Source organism: Geotrypetes seraphini, chromosome 2, assembly GCF_902459505.1.
Source record: "Geotrypetes seraphini chromosome 2, aGeoSer1.1, whole genome shotgun sequence".
Taxonomy (NCBI): domain Eukaryota; kingdom Metazoa; phylum Chordata; class Amphibia; order Gymnophiona; family Dermophiidae; genus Geotrypetes; species Geotrypetes seraphini.
The window spans coordinates 395504273-395519855 of NC_047085.1; the positions used below are offsets into that span (position 1 = coordinate 395504273).

At 44.5% G+C, this 15583-nt stretch overlaps 1 protein-coding gene across 3 annotated transcripts in view; it reads left to right on the forward strand.

Annotated features, from left to right (window-relative positions):
* Positions 1 to 15583, forward strand: part of IGF2BP3 (insulin like growth factor 2 mRNA binding protein 3) — a 279076-nt gene that overhangs the window by 243770 nt on the left and 19723 nt on the right. For all 3 annotated transcript variants that reach the window (XM_033930871.1, XM_033930872.1, XM_033930873.1), the window contains one exon: positions 15421 to 15495. In XM_033930871.1, coding sequence (XP_033786762.1) covers positions 15421 to 15495 — 75 coding nt within the window. The remainder of the gene's footprint in view (positions 1 to 15420; positions 15496 to 15583) is intronic.

Sequence of the window (15583 nt, forward strand, 5' to 3'; positions counted from 1 at the left end):
CTCCTCCCCTGGTCTGTTCCCCCCCCCCCCCAAGGCCTGCACCTCTCCCTGAAGGCCTGCACCACACCCCCTAAAGGCCTGCCTGTTTCCCCCCTGAAGGCCTGTTTCCCCCCTGAAGGCCTGTTTCCCCCTTGAAGGCCTGTCCCCCCCCCTCGAAGGCCTGCATACCCCTCAAAGACCTGCCTGTCTGTCCCCCCTGAAGGCCTGTCCCACCCCCCCACCCTGAAGGCCTGCCTGCCTGTCCCCCCCCTTGAAGTTCAGTCCCCCCTTGAAGGCCTGCACCTCCTCCTGAAGGCCTGTCCCTCCCTTGAAGGTCTGCATCCCCCCAAAGGCCTGCCTGGCCCCCCTGAAAGCCTGTCTCCCCCCCCCCCTTGAAGGCCTTCATGTCCCCCCCTAAAGGCCTACACTCCATCCCTGAAGGCCTGCCTGTCTCCTCTGAAGGCCTGTACCCCCTCCCCTAGAGCTACCCCCCTCCCGGAAGGCCGCACCCCCCCCCCCGAAGGACTGCACACCCCCCCTCGGAAGGCCTGCGTGTCCCCCTGGCCTCCGGAATCAATTCTCCTAATTTCAGCAGCCTTCAGTAAGAAGGCTGGCGCTAGCTATCTTTGCAAGCTGCCATACGGCTTAGGAGCTCTCTTCTCTCTGTCGCGGTCCCACCCCTTCTCTGACATCATAGGAGGGGCTGGACCACAGCAGAGAGAAGACACTCCAAAGCCGTATGGCAGCTTGCAAAGATCGCTAGCGCCAGTGATCTTATTGCAGGCTGCTGAAATTAGAATTGATTCCGGGAGGCCAGTGGGAACGTAACTTCGGTTTCGGAGGGAAGAGAAGGGAAGCTGGCACGCATACTTTAGAGCCCCGAGGCATGAGTTCGCTACGGGCTAATGCGGGAAATCTTCAACTCGGTGAGAGGAGGTTTTTTTAAAAAAAAAAAATGTTGAGCGGCGGCAGCAGCAGCAGCAGGATTCGCGATAGATGACAGCTGGGCGGTCATCTAAATTAGCTGGGCTGAGCGCCCAGCTAAAAGGCCCTAGGGAGAACACTGAACTTTATTTTATTGTAACCCGTTCTGAGCTGCTGGGGAGGACGGGCTATAAAATCCTATATAATAAAATGCTAGCCGCGCATGCGCACTCCTATCGGCGTGCTTCCATGATGAGTAGGTCTGTGGCCACAGGAGTGCGCATGCGCGAATCCCCAGCACCTACCTACACTCGCCGGAAGGACTGGACCCCAGTGCTGGACATCCTGCTCTCCTGTCGGCTCATCTCACGAGCCGCACCAGCATCGGAGAAGGCTTCCGACGCTGGCGGGGATCGAGAGGAACCGCGGCGACACCTCTAGGGGCAGGAAGGGAAGCGCCGAAAAAAGACTCCAGCTGCTACTTTCTTCGCGGTCCCGACTCCAAACGCCGATTCAAGCAGCATGTGCAGCACTCTACACACGCTGCTTCGGGGCCTTCTACTGCCCTGATTTGCTCTGCCGCGTCTCTGATGATGTCATCAGGAACGTACAAGACTAAATCAGGGCAGTAGAAGGCCCCGAAGCAGCGTGTGTAGAGTGCTGCACACGCTGCTTGAGTCGCAGGTTTGTCGGGAAAGGGGAGCAGGAGACCCCATACCCTAAATCAGATTTCCCTTTGCCCCATTTCCCACCAGTTCAGCTTGATCCCAAGTAGCAGTACCAAAAGGCTATTGCTAGGGGTCAATAAATGCTACTTTGAAGGTGGCAGTCTATGAAGTAGGAACAACTATGGATCACTCTTTAACCCCCCCCTCCCAAAGGGCAAGAGAGCTGCAATTGGACAGACTGAGGAAGGAAATCTTCAGATAAAGAAGAAGGAAAAAAAATAGGAATAAATACTACAGGGAAACACAAGATCAGGAGCATATAGAGAAAAAAATACAGCATAGAGGTTTGCAGGACTAAGGAACATATAGAGAAAGTAGAGCAGAGACCCCTGCAAGAAGAGAAAAAGAGCAAAGAGACTGAGGATGAGAAAGAGAGCAGATATGCTTGCAGGAAAAAAAGCGAGGCAGTAATGTTACAGCTGGAGAGTGCAAAGTGAGGAAGAAAGCAGAGACAGCGCTACACAGGGAAATGGAGGGGGAGAGAGACGGAAAGAAAAAAAAAAGACACATATTCTAGCACCTGTTAATGTAACGGGCTTAAAGACTAGTGAACAAATAAATAAATAAATAAATTCACCTATGCATGAAGGAAACAAATCTGAAGTGTGACATGCCTCTGAGGGAAACAGTCACTATAGTGCTGCTCACGCTTGGACGTATACGGATGCGCTACCCTCGACTAACACTCCAGGCAATACACTCCAAGGAGACGCTTCACTTCAGCTGCAGAGCCGAGCAGACGTTACCGACGGAGCCCCCTAGCAGACGTTTTTGCAAGCAGACTTGCTTGAAGATCTTCAAGCTTGCGATTGGTCCGCGCATGCGCGCGTGCCCCACCCAGTCTAGGGCATTCGTCTCCTCAGCATGTCCTCAGTTCTCTGTTTTCCGCGGAGCCAGAAGCACTGCTCCCTTGCTTCATAGAAACATAGAAACATAGAAATAGACGGCAGATAAGGGCCACAGCCCATCTAGTCTGCCCACCCTAATGACCCTCCCCTACCTTTCTCTGTGAATAGATCCCACGTGTCTATCCCATTTGGCCTTAAAATCAGGCACGCTGCTGGCCTCAATCACCTGTAGTGGAAGACTGTTCCAGCGATCAACCACTCTTTCAGTGAAAAAGAATTTCCTGGTGTCACCTCGTAGTTTCCCGCCCCTGATTTTCAACGGATGCCCTCTTGTTGTCGTGGGACCCTTGAAAAAGAAGATATCTTCCTCCGCCTCGATGCGGCCCGTAAGATACTTGAACGTCTCGATCATGTCTCCCCTCTCTCTGCGCTCCTCGAGCGAGTATAGCTGTAATTTGTCAAGCCGTTCTTCATATGGAAGATCCTTGAGTCCCGAGACCATCCGGGTGGCCATTCTCTGCACCGACTCCAGTCTCAGCACATCCTTGCGATAATGTGGCCTCCAAAATTGCACACAGTATTCCAGGTGGGGCCTCACCATGGATCTATACAATGGCATAATGACTTCCCTCTTACGGCTGACGAAACCCCTTCGTATGCAACCCATTATTTGTCTTGCCTTGGATGAAGCCTGCTCCACTTGATTGGCAGACTTCATGTCCTCACTGACGATCACCCCCAAGTCTCGTTCTGCTACCGTTTTTGCTAGGATCTCGCCATTAAGGGTATAAGACTTGCATGGATTTTGGCTGCCCAGGTGCATAATTTTGCATTTTTTGGCATTGAAGTTGAGTTGCCATGTCCTAGACCAGCGCTCCAGCAGGAGTAGGTCGTGCATCATGTTGTCGGGCACTGAATCTTTGTCTGTTGTGCATTTGCCCACTACATTACTTAGTTTGGCGTCATCGGCGAATAATGTTATTTTACCTCGAAGCCCTTCTGCCAAGTCCCTTATAAAGATGTTGAATAGGATTGGGCCCAAGACTGAGCCCTGTGGCACTCCACTGATCACCTCCGTCATTTCGGAGGGGGTGCCATTCACCACCACCCTTTGAAGCCTACCTCCAAGCCAGTTCCCAACCCATTGCGTCAATGTGTCACCTAATCCTATAGAACTCATCTTGCCCAGCAACCTGCGGTGTGGTACGCTATCGAATGCTTTGCTAAAGTCCAGGTACACGATGTCCAGGGACTCCCCAATATCCAGCTTCTCCGTCACCCAATCAAAGAAGCTGATCAGGTTGGATTGGCATGATCTCCCCTTAGTAAATCCATGTTGTCGGGGATCCCGTAGATTCTTTTCATCCAGGATTTTATCCAATTGGTGTTTGATTAGAGTTTCCATTAGTTTGCTCACTATCGATGTTAGACTCACTGGTCTGTAGTTTTCTGTCTCCATCTTTGAGCCTTTCTTGTGGAGTGGAATGACGTTAGCCGTCCTCCAGTCCAACGGGACGCTGCCTGTACTAAGGGAGAGGTTGAAGAGCGCGGACAGTGGCTCCGCCAAGACATCACTCAGTTCCCTAAGCACCCTGGGGTGCAGGTTGTCCGGCCCCATTGCTTTGTTAACCTTGAGCTTTGACAGCTCACCGTAGACACTGCTGGGCGTAAACTCAAAGTCACTAAAAGGGTCAACTGAGCCAACCCTTGTCTGTAGCTGAGGGCCAAGCCCCGGCGCTTCTCGGGTGAAGACTGAGCAGAAGTATTCATTTAATAGTTGGGCTTTTTCCGAATCCTTATCCACATAGTCTCCGTCTGGATTCCTAAGACTTACAATCCCGCCTGAGTTTTTTCTTCTGTCACTGATATACCTGAAGAAGGATTTATCTCCCTTCTGGATGTTCTTTGCCAGAGACTCTTCCATGTGGAATTTAGCCTCTCTGACTGCTGTTTTGACGGCTTTTGATTTGGTCAGGTAGTCTGCTCTAGAGTCCTGCTTCCCTGATTTTTTGTAAGAGATGATATTGTCCCTCTTGCACCGCGGCTTGTTTGGTTAGTTTATTTTGAGTCACTGTGCTCACATCTGTGTTTTCTTTCTTTTGTTTGTTTTTCAGTTCGTATCTTTTTGACCGGATTACCAGCCATACTCTGGCCACCTGGCCTCGCGGGGCCGCAGCCATCTTTTTTCTTATGTCCCGGCCTCGTTCCGGGTTTAAAAACTGTACTAAGTGCAACCGGGTTATCTCCATCACCGACCCTCATCGTTGGTGTGTGGAGTGCCTGGGTGCAGAGCACCGCGCTGAGTCGTGCCCCCGTTATGCGACTTTGCAACCACAGGTTCTTTGTAGGAGGGTGGCCAAGATTCTCGAGCTCGGCCTCGGCACCCTCGTCTTTTTCAAGGTTACTTACCCCTAGCACTGATCTCCCCATTTTGTAGCTGAACATTGGGTTCTTTTTCCCTAAATGCATGACCTTGCATTTCTCTATGTTAAAGTTCATTTGCCATTTATTTGCCCACTCCTCCAGTTTGTTTAGGTCCCTTTATAGGTCTTCACATTCTTCCACTGTTCTGACCCTGTTACAGAGTTTAGTGTCATCCGCAAACTTTATAACTTCACACTTTGTCCCCGTTTCTGGGTCGTTTATAAATACATTGAACAACAGCAGCCCGAGTACCGACCCCTGCGGAACACCGCTCGTGACCCTCCTCCAGTCTGAGTAGTGGCCCTTCACTCCAACCCTTTGCTTTCTGCCCGCCAACCAGTGTTTAATCCATCTGTGCACTTCCCCCTCCACCCCGTGGTTCCCCAGCTTCCTAAGTAGCCGCTCATGGGGTACCTTGTCAAAGGCTTTTTGGAAGTCAAGATAAATGATGTCAATGGGTTCCCCTTTGTCCATCTGGCTGTTTATCCTTTCAAAGAAGTGCAGTAAGTTCATTTGACACGATCTTCCCTTGCAGAAGCCATACTGGCTCGCCTTCAATTGTCCATTTTTTTCTTTGTGCTCACAGATGCTGTCTTTTATCAGTGCTTCTACCACCTTGCCCAGAACTGAAGTCAAGCTTACCGGCCTGTAGTTCCCCGGGTCACCCTTCGATCCCTTTTTAAAGATAGGTGTGACATTTGCTATTTTCCAGTCCTCCGGGATTTCCCCAGTTCTCAAAGATAGGTTGCAAATTTGTCGGAGTGTTTCCGCTATTTCGTTTCTTAGTTCTTTTAGTACCCTTGGGTGGATTCCGTCCAGGCCTTGTGATTTGTCGCTTTTCAATCTATCTATCTGTTGGAGGACATCCTCCTGGCTTACCTCTATTTGCGACAGTTGTGTTTCTTATCGCTCTCACTTCTGCCCGTTGAGTCAGTGATCTTCAAGCTTTGGTAGCGGACCCTCCTTTCACTGTCTTCCATCATGATAAGGTGGTTCTCCGTACTCATCTTAAGTTCTTGCCTAAGGTTGTTTCTGAGTTTCACATCAACCAATCCATTGTTCTCCTTGTGTTTTTTCTGAAGCCCCATTCTCACCCTGGAGAAGTGGCTCTGCATTCTCTTGATTGTAAGTGTGCGCTGGCATTCTACTTGACGCACACCACTCCTCATCGTATTGCTCCCCAGCAATTCATCTCCTTCGATCCTAATCACTTGGGTCGTTCTGTTTCTAAGCGGACCATTTCTAACTGGTTGGCCGCTTGTATCTCTTTTTGTTACGCTCAGGCTGGTCTCTCCCTCCCAGGTCGAGTCACTCGCCACAAGGTCAGAGCGATGGTGGCGTCTGTTGCTTTCCTTCGCTCGACTCCGCTTGAGGAAATCTGTAAGGCTGCCACTTGGTCCTCAGTTCATACATTTACCTCGCACAACTGTCTGGATGCCTTTTCCAGACGTGATGACCATTTTGGACAGTCCGTTTTGCAAAACCTGTTCTCCTAAATTGCCAACTCTCTATCCATCCCATTCTGGTTAGCTTGGAGGTCTCCCACATGTAGAGAATATGCTGCCTGCTTGTCCTGGGATAAAGCACAGTTACTTACCGTAACAGGTGTTATCCGGGGACAGCAGGCAGATATTCTCGCAACCCACCCACCTCCCCATGGTTGGCTTCTTTGCTAGCTATCTGAACTGAGGACACGCTGAGGAGACGCATGCCCTAGACTGGGCGAGAGGGGCATGCGCGGGCCAATCGCAAGCTTGAAGGTCTTCAAGCAAGTCTGCTTGAGAAAACGTCCGCTAGGGGGCTCCGTCAGTGACGTCACCCACATGTAGAGAATATCTACCTGCTGTCCCTGGATAACACCTGTTACGGTGAGTAACTGTGCTTTTCCACTACATGGATAATTCACTCAAAGCAACCAAATCGAGACAACTCTCAAAAAGAGAACCAATCGAGCATGCTATATGAGAACAGAATACTATATCAGAGGACATTTCAGCAGTCTCTTGTCTGCCATTCTCCAGTTGGATTCCCAGTGTCCTATTACTTCTCGATTCATGAAGAGACTTCATGTCAAACCACCATTACAGAAGTCTCAACATTGTCATTATGCTGCTTATGAAGCTATTGTTTGAGCCAGTGGAATCTACTTCACTCATGCATGTCACTTAAAAATTATTCTTTCTAGTAGCAATTTCCTTGGCTAAAAGAATAAGTGAATTTCAAGCTTTAGATACATACCGGCCTTACATTGTGTCGTCATATCAAAGTAGTTCTTCAAACTCATCCCAAGTTTTTATCCAAAGGAGTAATCCATATCCATGTCAATGAGAGTTTTTGTGGTTTTTTTTATTTTTTAAAAATCTTTATTAATTTTCAAACTTTGTCAGTGCCATATAAATAATTTAAACATAAACATTACGAAGAAGGCACCTTAAATACACAATTACATAAAATTACATAAAACAATTACATAAAACAATCATTCCCCCCCTAACTAATATTATAGAATTAAAATATTATAAATAAGTAATTTTAGTAATTGGAATACCTTTCCCTTCCCCCACCCACCCACCCTGGATGTGCAAGGAATCTAATGTAAGATTATATTGTGTGTGTGTATATGAAAAATGAATGGAAAAAATGGTATTACAATTAGTACTATTATGGGGGTGGGGTTGAGCCTGCAACTTAGCCCTTTAATGTGATTGAGTTTGACACCCCTGCTCTAGCTGCTTTGAGGGATAGCAGTTTACAGATAATTTGTGTGCATAAACTGGTTTTGAAATTGCTCTTTAAAGGTTAACACCTTTAAAGAGCAATTGCAAGAACCTTCTGTTTCTTCTTTTCTATATCTTATTCATAGTTTTGTTGTTAGTTATGTTGTATTTCATCAATGTTTTGATGTTTTTAGATCTTACAATGCACTCACTTAATTATGCCTTGAAGACGCAAAGTTGCCTTCATGGCTGTACCTCACACAAGCACTTCCTCAATCATGTACGCTTAACTTGCTTTCTCCTCGAAAAGCTCAATCTCAGCTTTTCCCTCACAAAATACATATATTTTAAACAATTTTTATGCTCAGAGAGACAAATTCTTTGGCTCATGCAAGCAGCCTAGGATTTATAGACCTCAAGGAGATTAAAGAAGAGAGCAAAAAGTAAGATATCTACAAATAATAACAAATTATTACTTATAATGACTGGGGTTGCCATTCAACAAATTACATATAATTGGAATAGATTAAATTATAATTTTTGGTGGAACTCCTTATGTCAGGGGTGTCCAATGTCGGTCCTCGAGGGCCGCAATCCAGTCGGGTTTTCAGGATTTCCCCAATGAATATGCATGAGATCTATTAGCATACAATGAAAGTAGTGCATGCAAATAGACTTCATGTATATTCATTGGGGAAATCCTGAAAATCCGACTGGACTGCGGCCCTCGAGGACCGACATTGGACACCCCTGCCTTATGTCATATTTATAAAATGGAGAGACTTATTGCAATACAACAGGGTTGTTTCAGGAAATTTCAAGATATTTGGGAGCCATTAACAAAGTATTGTAATGATTAGAAAAATCTTGTTTCCCTTAAATTTACAAGTTCAATTATGGGGTGGGAGGGAAGGTATTTTTATTGTTACATGTTGTATAAGTATTGATTATATGATAGATAAAGGTGGGGAGGGGGGGAGATAAGAGAATATTATATGTATCATTGTTGATTATTAAGTGATATATTTATGGTTATTTGTATGGATATGTTATCACACTTATTATAAGTTTAAAAATGAATAAAGATTAAAAAATAAAAAAGAGAGAAAGGGTATCATTCATATTCAAACTTGCTTTTCCCCCTTCCCAAAAGAATAAAAAAATCAAAAATAACTTTTGATAAATGGTGCCAAGTAGAGCAGTGCTATGGCAGTTATTGTTTATTTAAGATTTGATATGCCTCTCCTGCATTTTACTGACCTAAACAGTTTACAATGTATCAAACTAAAATGAAATTAGGTACTTGAAAAAAAATTACCATATCTGTCCCGAAGGCTCAAAATCTAGCTAAAGTATCTGATTAAAATAAAAATATGTAATACATTTCTAAGAACAAAAATCAAAGAAATAGAAGATAGAAATAATGAAAGAAAATAAAAAATTAAACAACTTTAAGAGATAGAAAAGTCTCGGAGGCGGCTTGATAGTAAGTTCAGTCTGCAGAACCAGGTCAACCAGCCATCACAAAAGAAGAAGGCCTAGGAATCACGCCAGTGAAGACCACCATGACATCAGTCACCGGACTGGCAAGGCTAGGCACCGCCGACAGCAGACCCCTGAAGTGAAGTCCAGTTTCCCTTCGATGTGTCCAACAATGCAGTTGCAGGAGTGCAAGTCTGCCAAGGAGAGGGGGAGAGAGGGCAGGCCACAGGATATCCTCCAACGCTGGCATCAATCCACTGCTGGTGAGCACGTTGGGGCCGTGCTGCATCGCGTCAATGGTTTCCCCCTTCTGCTGCTGGACAAGAGCCCGGACAGGGAAAGCTGTGTTGAACCAGCTGATAGAATCCCCAGGAAGAGCAGCAGACGGGAGAGACTAAAGAAAACACAGCTCCCCCAGAACCCGGCACGCCCCCTTCCAAATGACCTGGCACCAACAAGAATTTAGAAAAGCTGTTCCAAGTATTAATATATATGTATATTTTTGTTAATTCCAAATTTGCATAGGCCCAATGTAGATTTTGGGCCTATGCAATTTGGGCAAACTGTATATGTATATTAAAATGAGACCTGATTTGCAATGCAATACATTTTGCTGAGGGTATGCCAGCCTCTCCTTTAGCAGTGTGCCTCATGTATTAACATGGACAATAACACAGACATATGGGATGTTCACAGTAGCTGTTGGGGAAATCTGGATTTCTGGTGATGATTGGTATGAAAAGAAAGAGCTGCTCGGTAGGAAGGATTTTCATCTCATCCCCTCCCAAAAATGTACCAATGTCTCCTTCCCCCATCCCCCTCCAGTTTTAGTATATCCCCACACCAGGGCACACCCTACTACAAGTGGTATGACAGAGCTCCATCTGGGACTACCTCAGTCACCCTTCTTTTATAGCCATTTTGTCTGTTTTAATTAACATAGTATATTCAGTTACTATGGATATCAGTTGATATATTCTGTGATTTTTATCTGTAATGACCTACCAAATATCATAGCTCTAACTCATTCAGACTCTTATGAGTGAATAAATAATTAAATAAATAAATATGCTGAATAAATATTGTGTAAAGTGCTCAGACCCGACAACCACTCTTAGTTCAGTGCCATCACTCAACCGTGGCTGCCTATGGGACCATCATCGCTCACTTTACCGTCCCTTGCCTCCCTTAATATCAGATATAAAAACCCATGCAAAATATCATATATTGATGGGAGGTCCGTTGATGACTGTTCGGCAGCCACAGGTGAGACCCTTAGAAAGTGCTGGTGCTGTAAACATGCTCTTGTTAAAAACTACTACAAATCATGGTGAAAATCATGATGAACACACGAGCCCCTCAACTTGAGTTTCGTTTCTTTCTTCAGGAGGGGTCTCTGACAAGTACTAAGAAATAAAATAAAATGACGGCAGATAAAGACCCGAATGGTCCATCTAGTCTGCCCAACCTGATTCAATCTAAAAAATCGTTGTTTTTTTTTTCTTCTTCTTAGCTATTTCTGGGAAAGAATCCTAAACCCTGCCCGGTACTGTTCTTAGGTTCTAACTACTGAAGTCTCCGTCAAAGCTCACTCCAGTCCATCTACACACTCCCAGCCATTGAAGCCCTCCCTCAAACAAACGGCCATATACAGATACAGACCATGCAAGTCTGCCCAGTTCTGGCCTTAGTTCTTCAATATTTACTATTATTTTCTGATTCTAGATCCTCTGTGTTCATCCCACGCTTTTTTGAACTCTGTCACCATTTTCATCTCCACCACCTCTCTCGGGAGTGCATTCCAGGCATCCACCACCCTCTCCGTAAAGAAGAATTTCCTTACATTGCTCTTGAGTCTACCACCCCTCAGCCTCAAATTATGCCCTCTAGCGTTACTACACTTCTTTGAACTCAGTCACAGTTTTACTCTCCACCACCTCTCTCGGGAGCACATTACAGGCATCCATCACCCTCTCCGTAAAGTAGAATTTCCTAACATTGCCTTTGAATCTAGCACCCCTCAACCTCAAATTATGTCCTCTGGTTTTACCATTTTCCTCTCTCTGGAAAAGATTATGTTCTACGTTAATAGCTTTCAAGTATTTGAATGTCTGATTCATATCTCCCAAGTCCCTCCTCGAGGGCCGCAATCCAGTCAGGTTTTCAGGATTTCCCCAATGAATATGCATGAGATCTATTTGCATGCACTGCTTTCATTGTATGCTAATAGATCTCATGCATATTCATTGGGGAAATCCTGAAAACCCGACTGGATTGTGGCCCTCGAGGAGGGACTTTGACACCACTGCTCTAAGGTATTCATATTCAGGGCTTCCAGTCTCTGCTCGTACATCTTTTGTCGCAAACCTATCATTTTCGTCACCCTCTTCTGGACCGCTTCAAGCCTTTTTGTGTCCTTCGCCAGATACGGTCTCTAAAACTGAACACAATACTCCAAGTGGGGCCTCACCAACGACCTGTATAGGGGCATAAACACCTTTGTTCTTCTACTTGTTACACCTCTCTTTATATAGTCCAGCATCCTTCTGGCAGCAGCCACTGCTTTGATGCATTGTTGTGTTTTTTTGTCTTGAGATTTTCGGACACTATCACACCAAGGTCCCTCTCTCCCTCCGTGCCTATCAGCCTCTCCCCTCCCAGCATATACGGCTCCTTCCGATAATTCCCTTATGCATTACTTTGCATTTCTTTCCATTGAATTTAAGTTGCCAGATATTAGACCATTCCTCTAACTTTTGTAGATTCCTTTTCATGTTTTCCACTCCCTCCTCGGTGTCTACTCTGTTACAAATCTTGGTATAATCAGCAAAAAGGCAAACCTTTCCTTCTAACTCTTCAGCAATATCACTCACAAACATATTGAACAGGATCAGCCCCAGCACCGAACCCCGAGGGACTCCACTACTCACCTTTCCTTCCTCTGAGCTACTTTCATTAACCACCACCCTCTGGCATCAGTCCATCAACCAGTTTCTAATCCAGTTCTCCACTTTGGTTCCTAACTTCAGCCCTTCAAGTTTGTTCAAGAGTCTCCTATGAAGAACTATGTCAAAGGCTTTGTTGAAATCTAAGTAAATTACATCTAGCATATGTCCTTGATCCAGCTCTCTGGTCACCCAATCAAAAAATTCAATCAGGTTCGTTTGACAAGATTTCCCTTTAGTAAAGCCATGTTGCCTCAGATCCTGTAACCCATTAGATTCTAGGAAGTTCACTATCCTTTCTTTCAGCAACACTTCCATTATTTTTCCAACAACTGAAGTGAGGCTTACCGGCCTGTAGTTTCCCACTTCATCCCTGTGATCACTTTTGTGAATGGAGACCACATCCACTCTTCTCTAGTCCCCAGGAACCACTCCTGTCTTCAGAGATTTGTTGAACAAGTCTTTAATAGGACCCACCAGAACCTCTCTGAGCTCCTTCAGTATCCTGGGATGGATCCCGTCTGGTCCCATTGCTTTGTCCACCTTCAGTTTTTCAAGTTGTTCATAAACATTTTCCTCCGTGAATGGCGCAGAATCTACACCATTTTCCTGTGTAGTTTGCCAGACAATCTCAGTCCTCCTCCAGGATTTTCTTCCGTGAACACAGAACAGAAGTATTTATTTAGCATGTTTGCTTTTTCCTCATCACTCTCCACAAATTGGTTCCTAGCATCTTTTAGTTTAGCAATTCCATTTTTCATCTTCCTCCTTTCACTGATGTATCTGAAAAAATTTTGTCTCACAGATGTATCTCTCTCTTGGCTTCTTTCAGTTTCACCCGGTAGTCCTTTCTATACTCCTCTTCTTGGGGGGTTTTATATTTCAGGAACGCCAACTCTTTTTGCCTTTATTATCTCCACTAGTTTGGAGAAACATATTGGTTTCCTTTTTCTCTTGTTTTTATTTATTTTCTTCACATAAAGGTCCATAGCCATTTTTATTGCTCCTTTCAGCTTACACCACTGTTTTTCCACTTCTCTTATGTCCTCCCATCCTAACAGCTCTTTCTTCAGGTACTCTCCCATTTTATTAAAGTCCGTACGTTTGAAATCTAAGACTTTTAGTATCGTGCGGCCGCCGTCCACTTTAGCTGTTATATCAAACCAAACCATTTGATGATCACTACTTCCCAGGTGAGCACCCACTCATACATTAGATATACTTTCTCCACTTGTGAGGACCAGATCCAATATTGCTTTTTGCCTCGTGGGTTCTGTCACCATTTGTCTGAGCAGAGCCTCTTGAAAGGCATCCACAATCTCCCTACTTCTTTCCGATTCCACAGACGGAACTTTCCAGTCCGCATCGGGCAGGTTGAAATAAACAGCAGCACCTCCTTTTTCTTTCCAAACTTTTGGATATCCACAATCAGATCTTTATCAATTTGCTGCGATTGAGTTGGAGGTCTGTAGACTACATCCACATAGATAGAAGTTCCATCTTCTCTTTTCAGAGCGATCCATATCGCTTCTTCCTCTCCCCAGGTCCCTTGCATTTCAGTTGCTTGGATATCCATGCTTACATAGAGACCTACTTCTCCACCTTTTTGACCATCTCTGTCCTTTCTAGAAAGAATATATCCCGGTATGTTTGCATCCCATCCATGGGATTCACTGAACCACGTCTCTGTGATAGCAACAATATCCAGGTCTCCCTCTAACATCAGGGCTTGCAGATCATGAACTTTATTGCTTAGACTACGAGCATTTGTGGTCATCGCTTTCCAGCTATTTTTCAGCTGTAATCTTTTTTTTGTATAGTTTTTTATTTCGTTTCACTTCCCATTGCAACTCTTAAGAAGTGAGTTGCAATCTTTACTGCCATCACATCTTGTCTTTTGCTGGGGGTGGTCTCTATAATTGTCCTTCATACATATGCCACCCCCACCTTCTAGTTTAAATGTCTAGAAACATATTGTCTAAATTTCTCCGCAAGGATTCTTTTTCCTGCTGTAGTAATATGTAGCCCATCAATACAATATAGCTTCTTGTCCTTCCATGTATTTCCCCATCCTCCTATGTACCTAAAGCCTTCTTGATGACACCAGGCTTTGAGCCACCTATTGAAGTCATCTGTGTTTTTAGCTCTTTCCTCTCCCTTTCCATATGCTGGCAGTACTTTGGAAAAAGCTAGTGTCTTTACAAAAGGTTTCAAGCCCTCACCAAGCTCCCAAAAGGCTTTGTGAGCTGCAAGTGTGGAGTTGTTGGCCAAGTCATTTGTTCCCAGATGGATAGCAACATCAGCTTGAGACTTTTTAGATTCTTCCTTAATTATTGACAGTATATGTTGGGTACTCCTAGTAGCAGAGGATCCTGGGAAACACTTCACTATTTAGGCTCCTTGTCTTGTATTTGCAAGGATTGTTGCTCACATATTTAATGTGCAGCACTATAAAAATTAGTACTAGTAGTAGCCATTTACTAATCTGGTGGTGCCTCTTTATTCAGAACCCTCTTGCCATCCCTGCCACCAGATTCCAAATAATGGTACCTAGCAGTGCAAGTTTCCAAGTTTATTAAAATTTAATATTCCGCCTTATCTGAATTCAAAGCGGTTTTTAACATAAAATTTTAAGTAAAATAGGAGAACAACCAAAAACTTTAAAATAATACAAGCAAATAACAAAAATGAAATAAGACTCACAAGACTGACCTGGACAAACTGGCACAGGAGGAAAGGGAAGAACTACAAAAGTGCAGTACTATACCAAGCCCTCAATTCCTATATGTACTCTCTAGTTTATTAGGTTTTTATATACCGCCTATCAAGGGTATCTAAGCGGTTTTACAATCAGGTATTCAAGCATTTTCCCTAACTGTCCCGGTGGGCTCACAATCTAGCTAATGTACCTGGGGCTATGGAGGACTGAGTGACTTGCCCAGGGTCACAAGGAGCAGTGGTTGCAAGCAGGCAGCCTGCCAGATACTATTTTGAGGCCCTTGGTATGTTTATCATAATCACAAAAGTAAAATAAAATAGTTTCTTGATCATATGTCTCTTTAGCTATAAATTATAATATTATTATTAAGACTTAGCCAAAAGGAAAGATTTATAAACTATAAAGAGTTTTACCTCATGCAAAATTGTCATTTCTTTAATAAGACATTAACTATTTTTTCTGAGGCCCTCCAAGTACCTACAAATCCAAAATATGGCCCTGCAAAGGTTTGAGTTTGAGACCACTGCTCTATAGAGAAAGATGAATAGTTAACAGATGCTAGATGGAATAGTATTCTATGGAATTTAGAGGATGCCAACTGAAACTTTAATACTATATTAATTTGGTGGGGGTTATTTTTCTGTTTTCTATAAGATCGCACCTGCTGAGGGACCAGATGCCAAGCTGAGGATGGTGATAATCACAGGACCTCCAGAAGCACAGTTTAAGGTATTGTGACTTTATAGAAACATATTTATCTTAGGGATCAGCTATGAGAGATTAATAAATGGCAAGAAGGCACATTTCAAATAAAAGT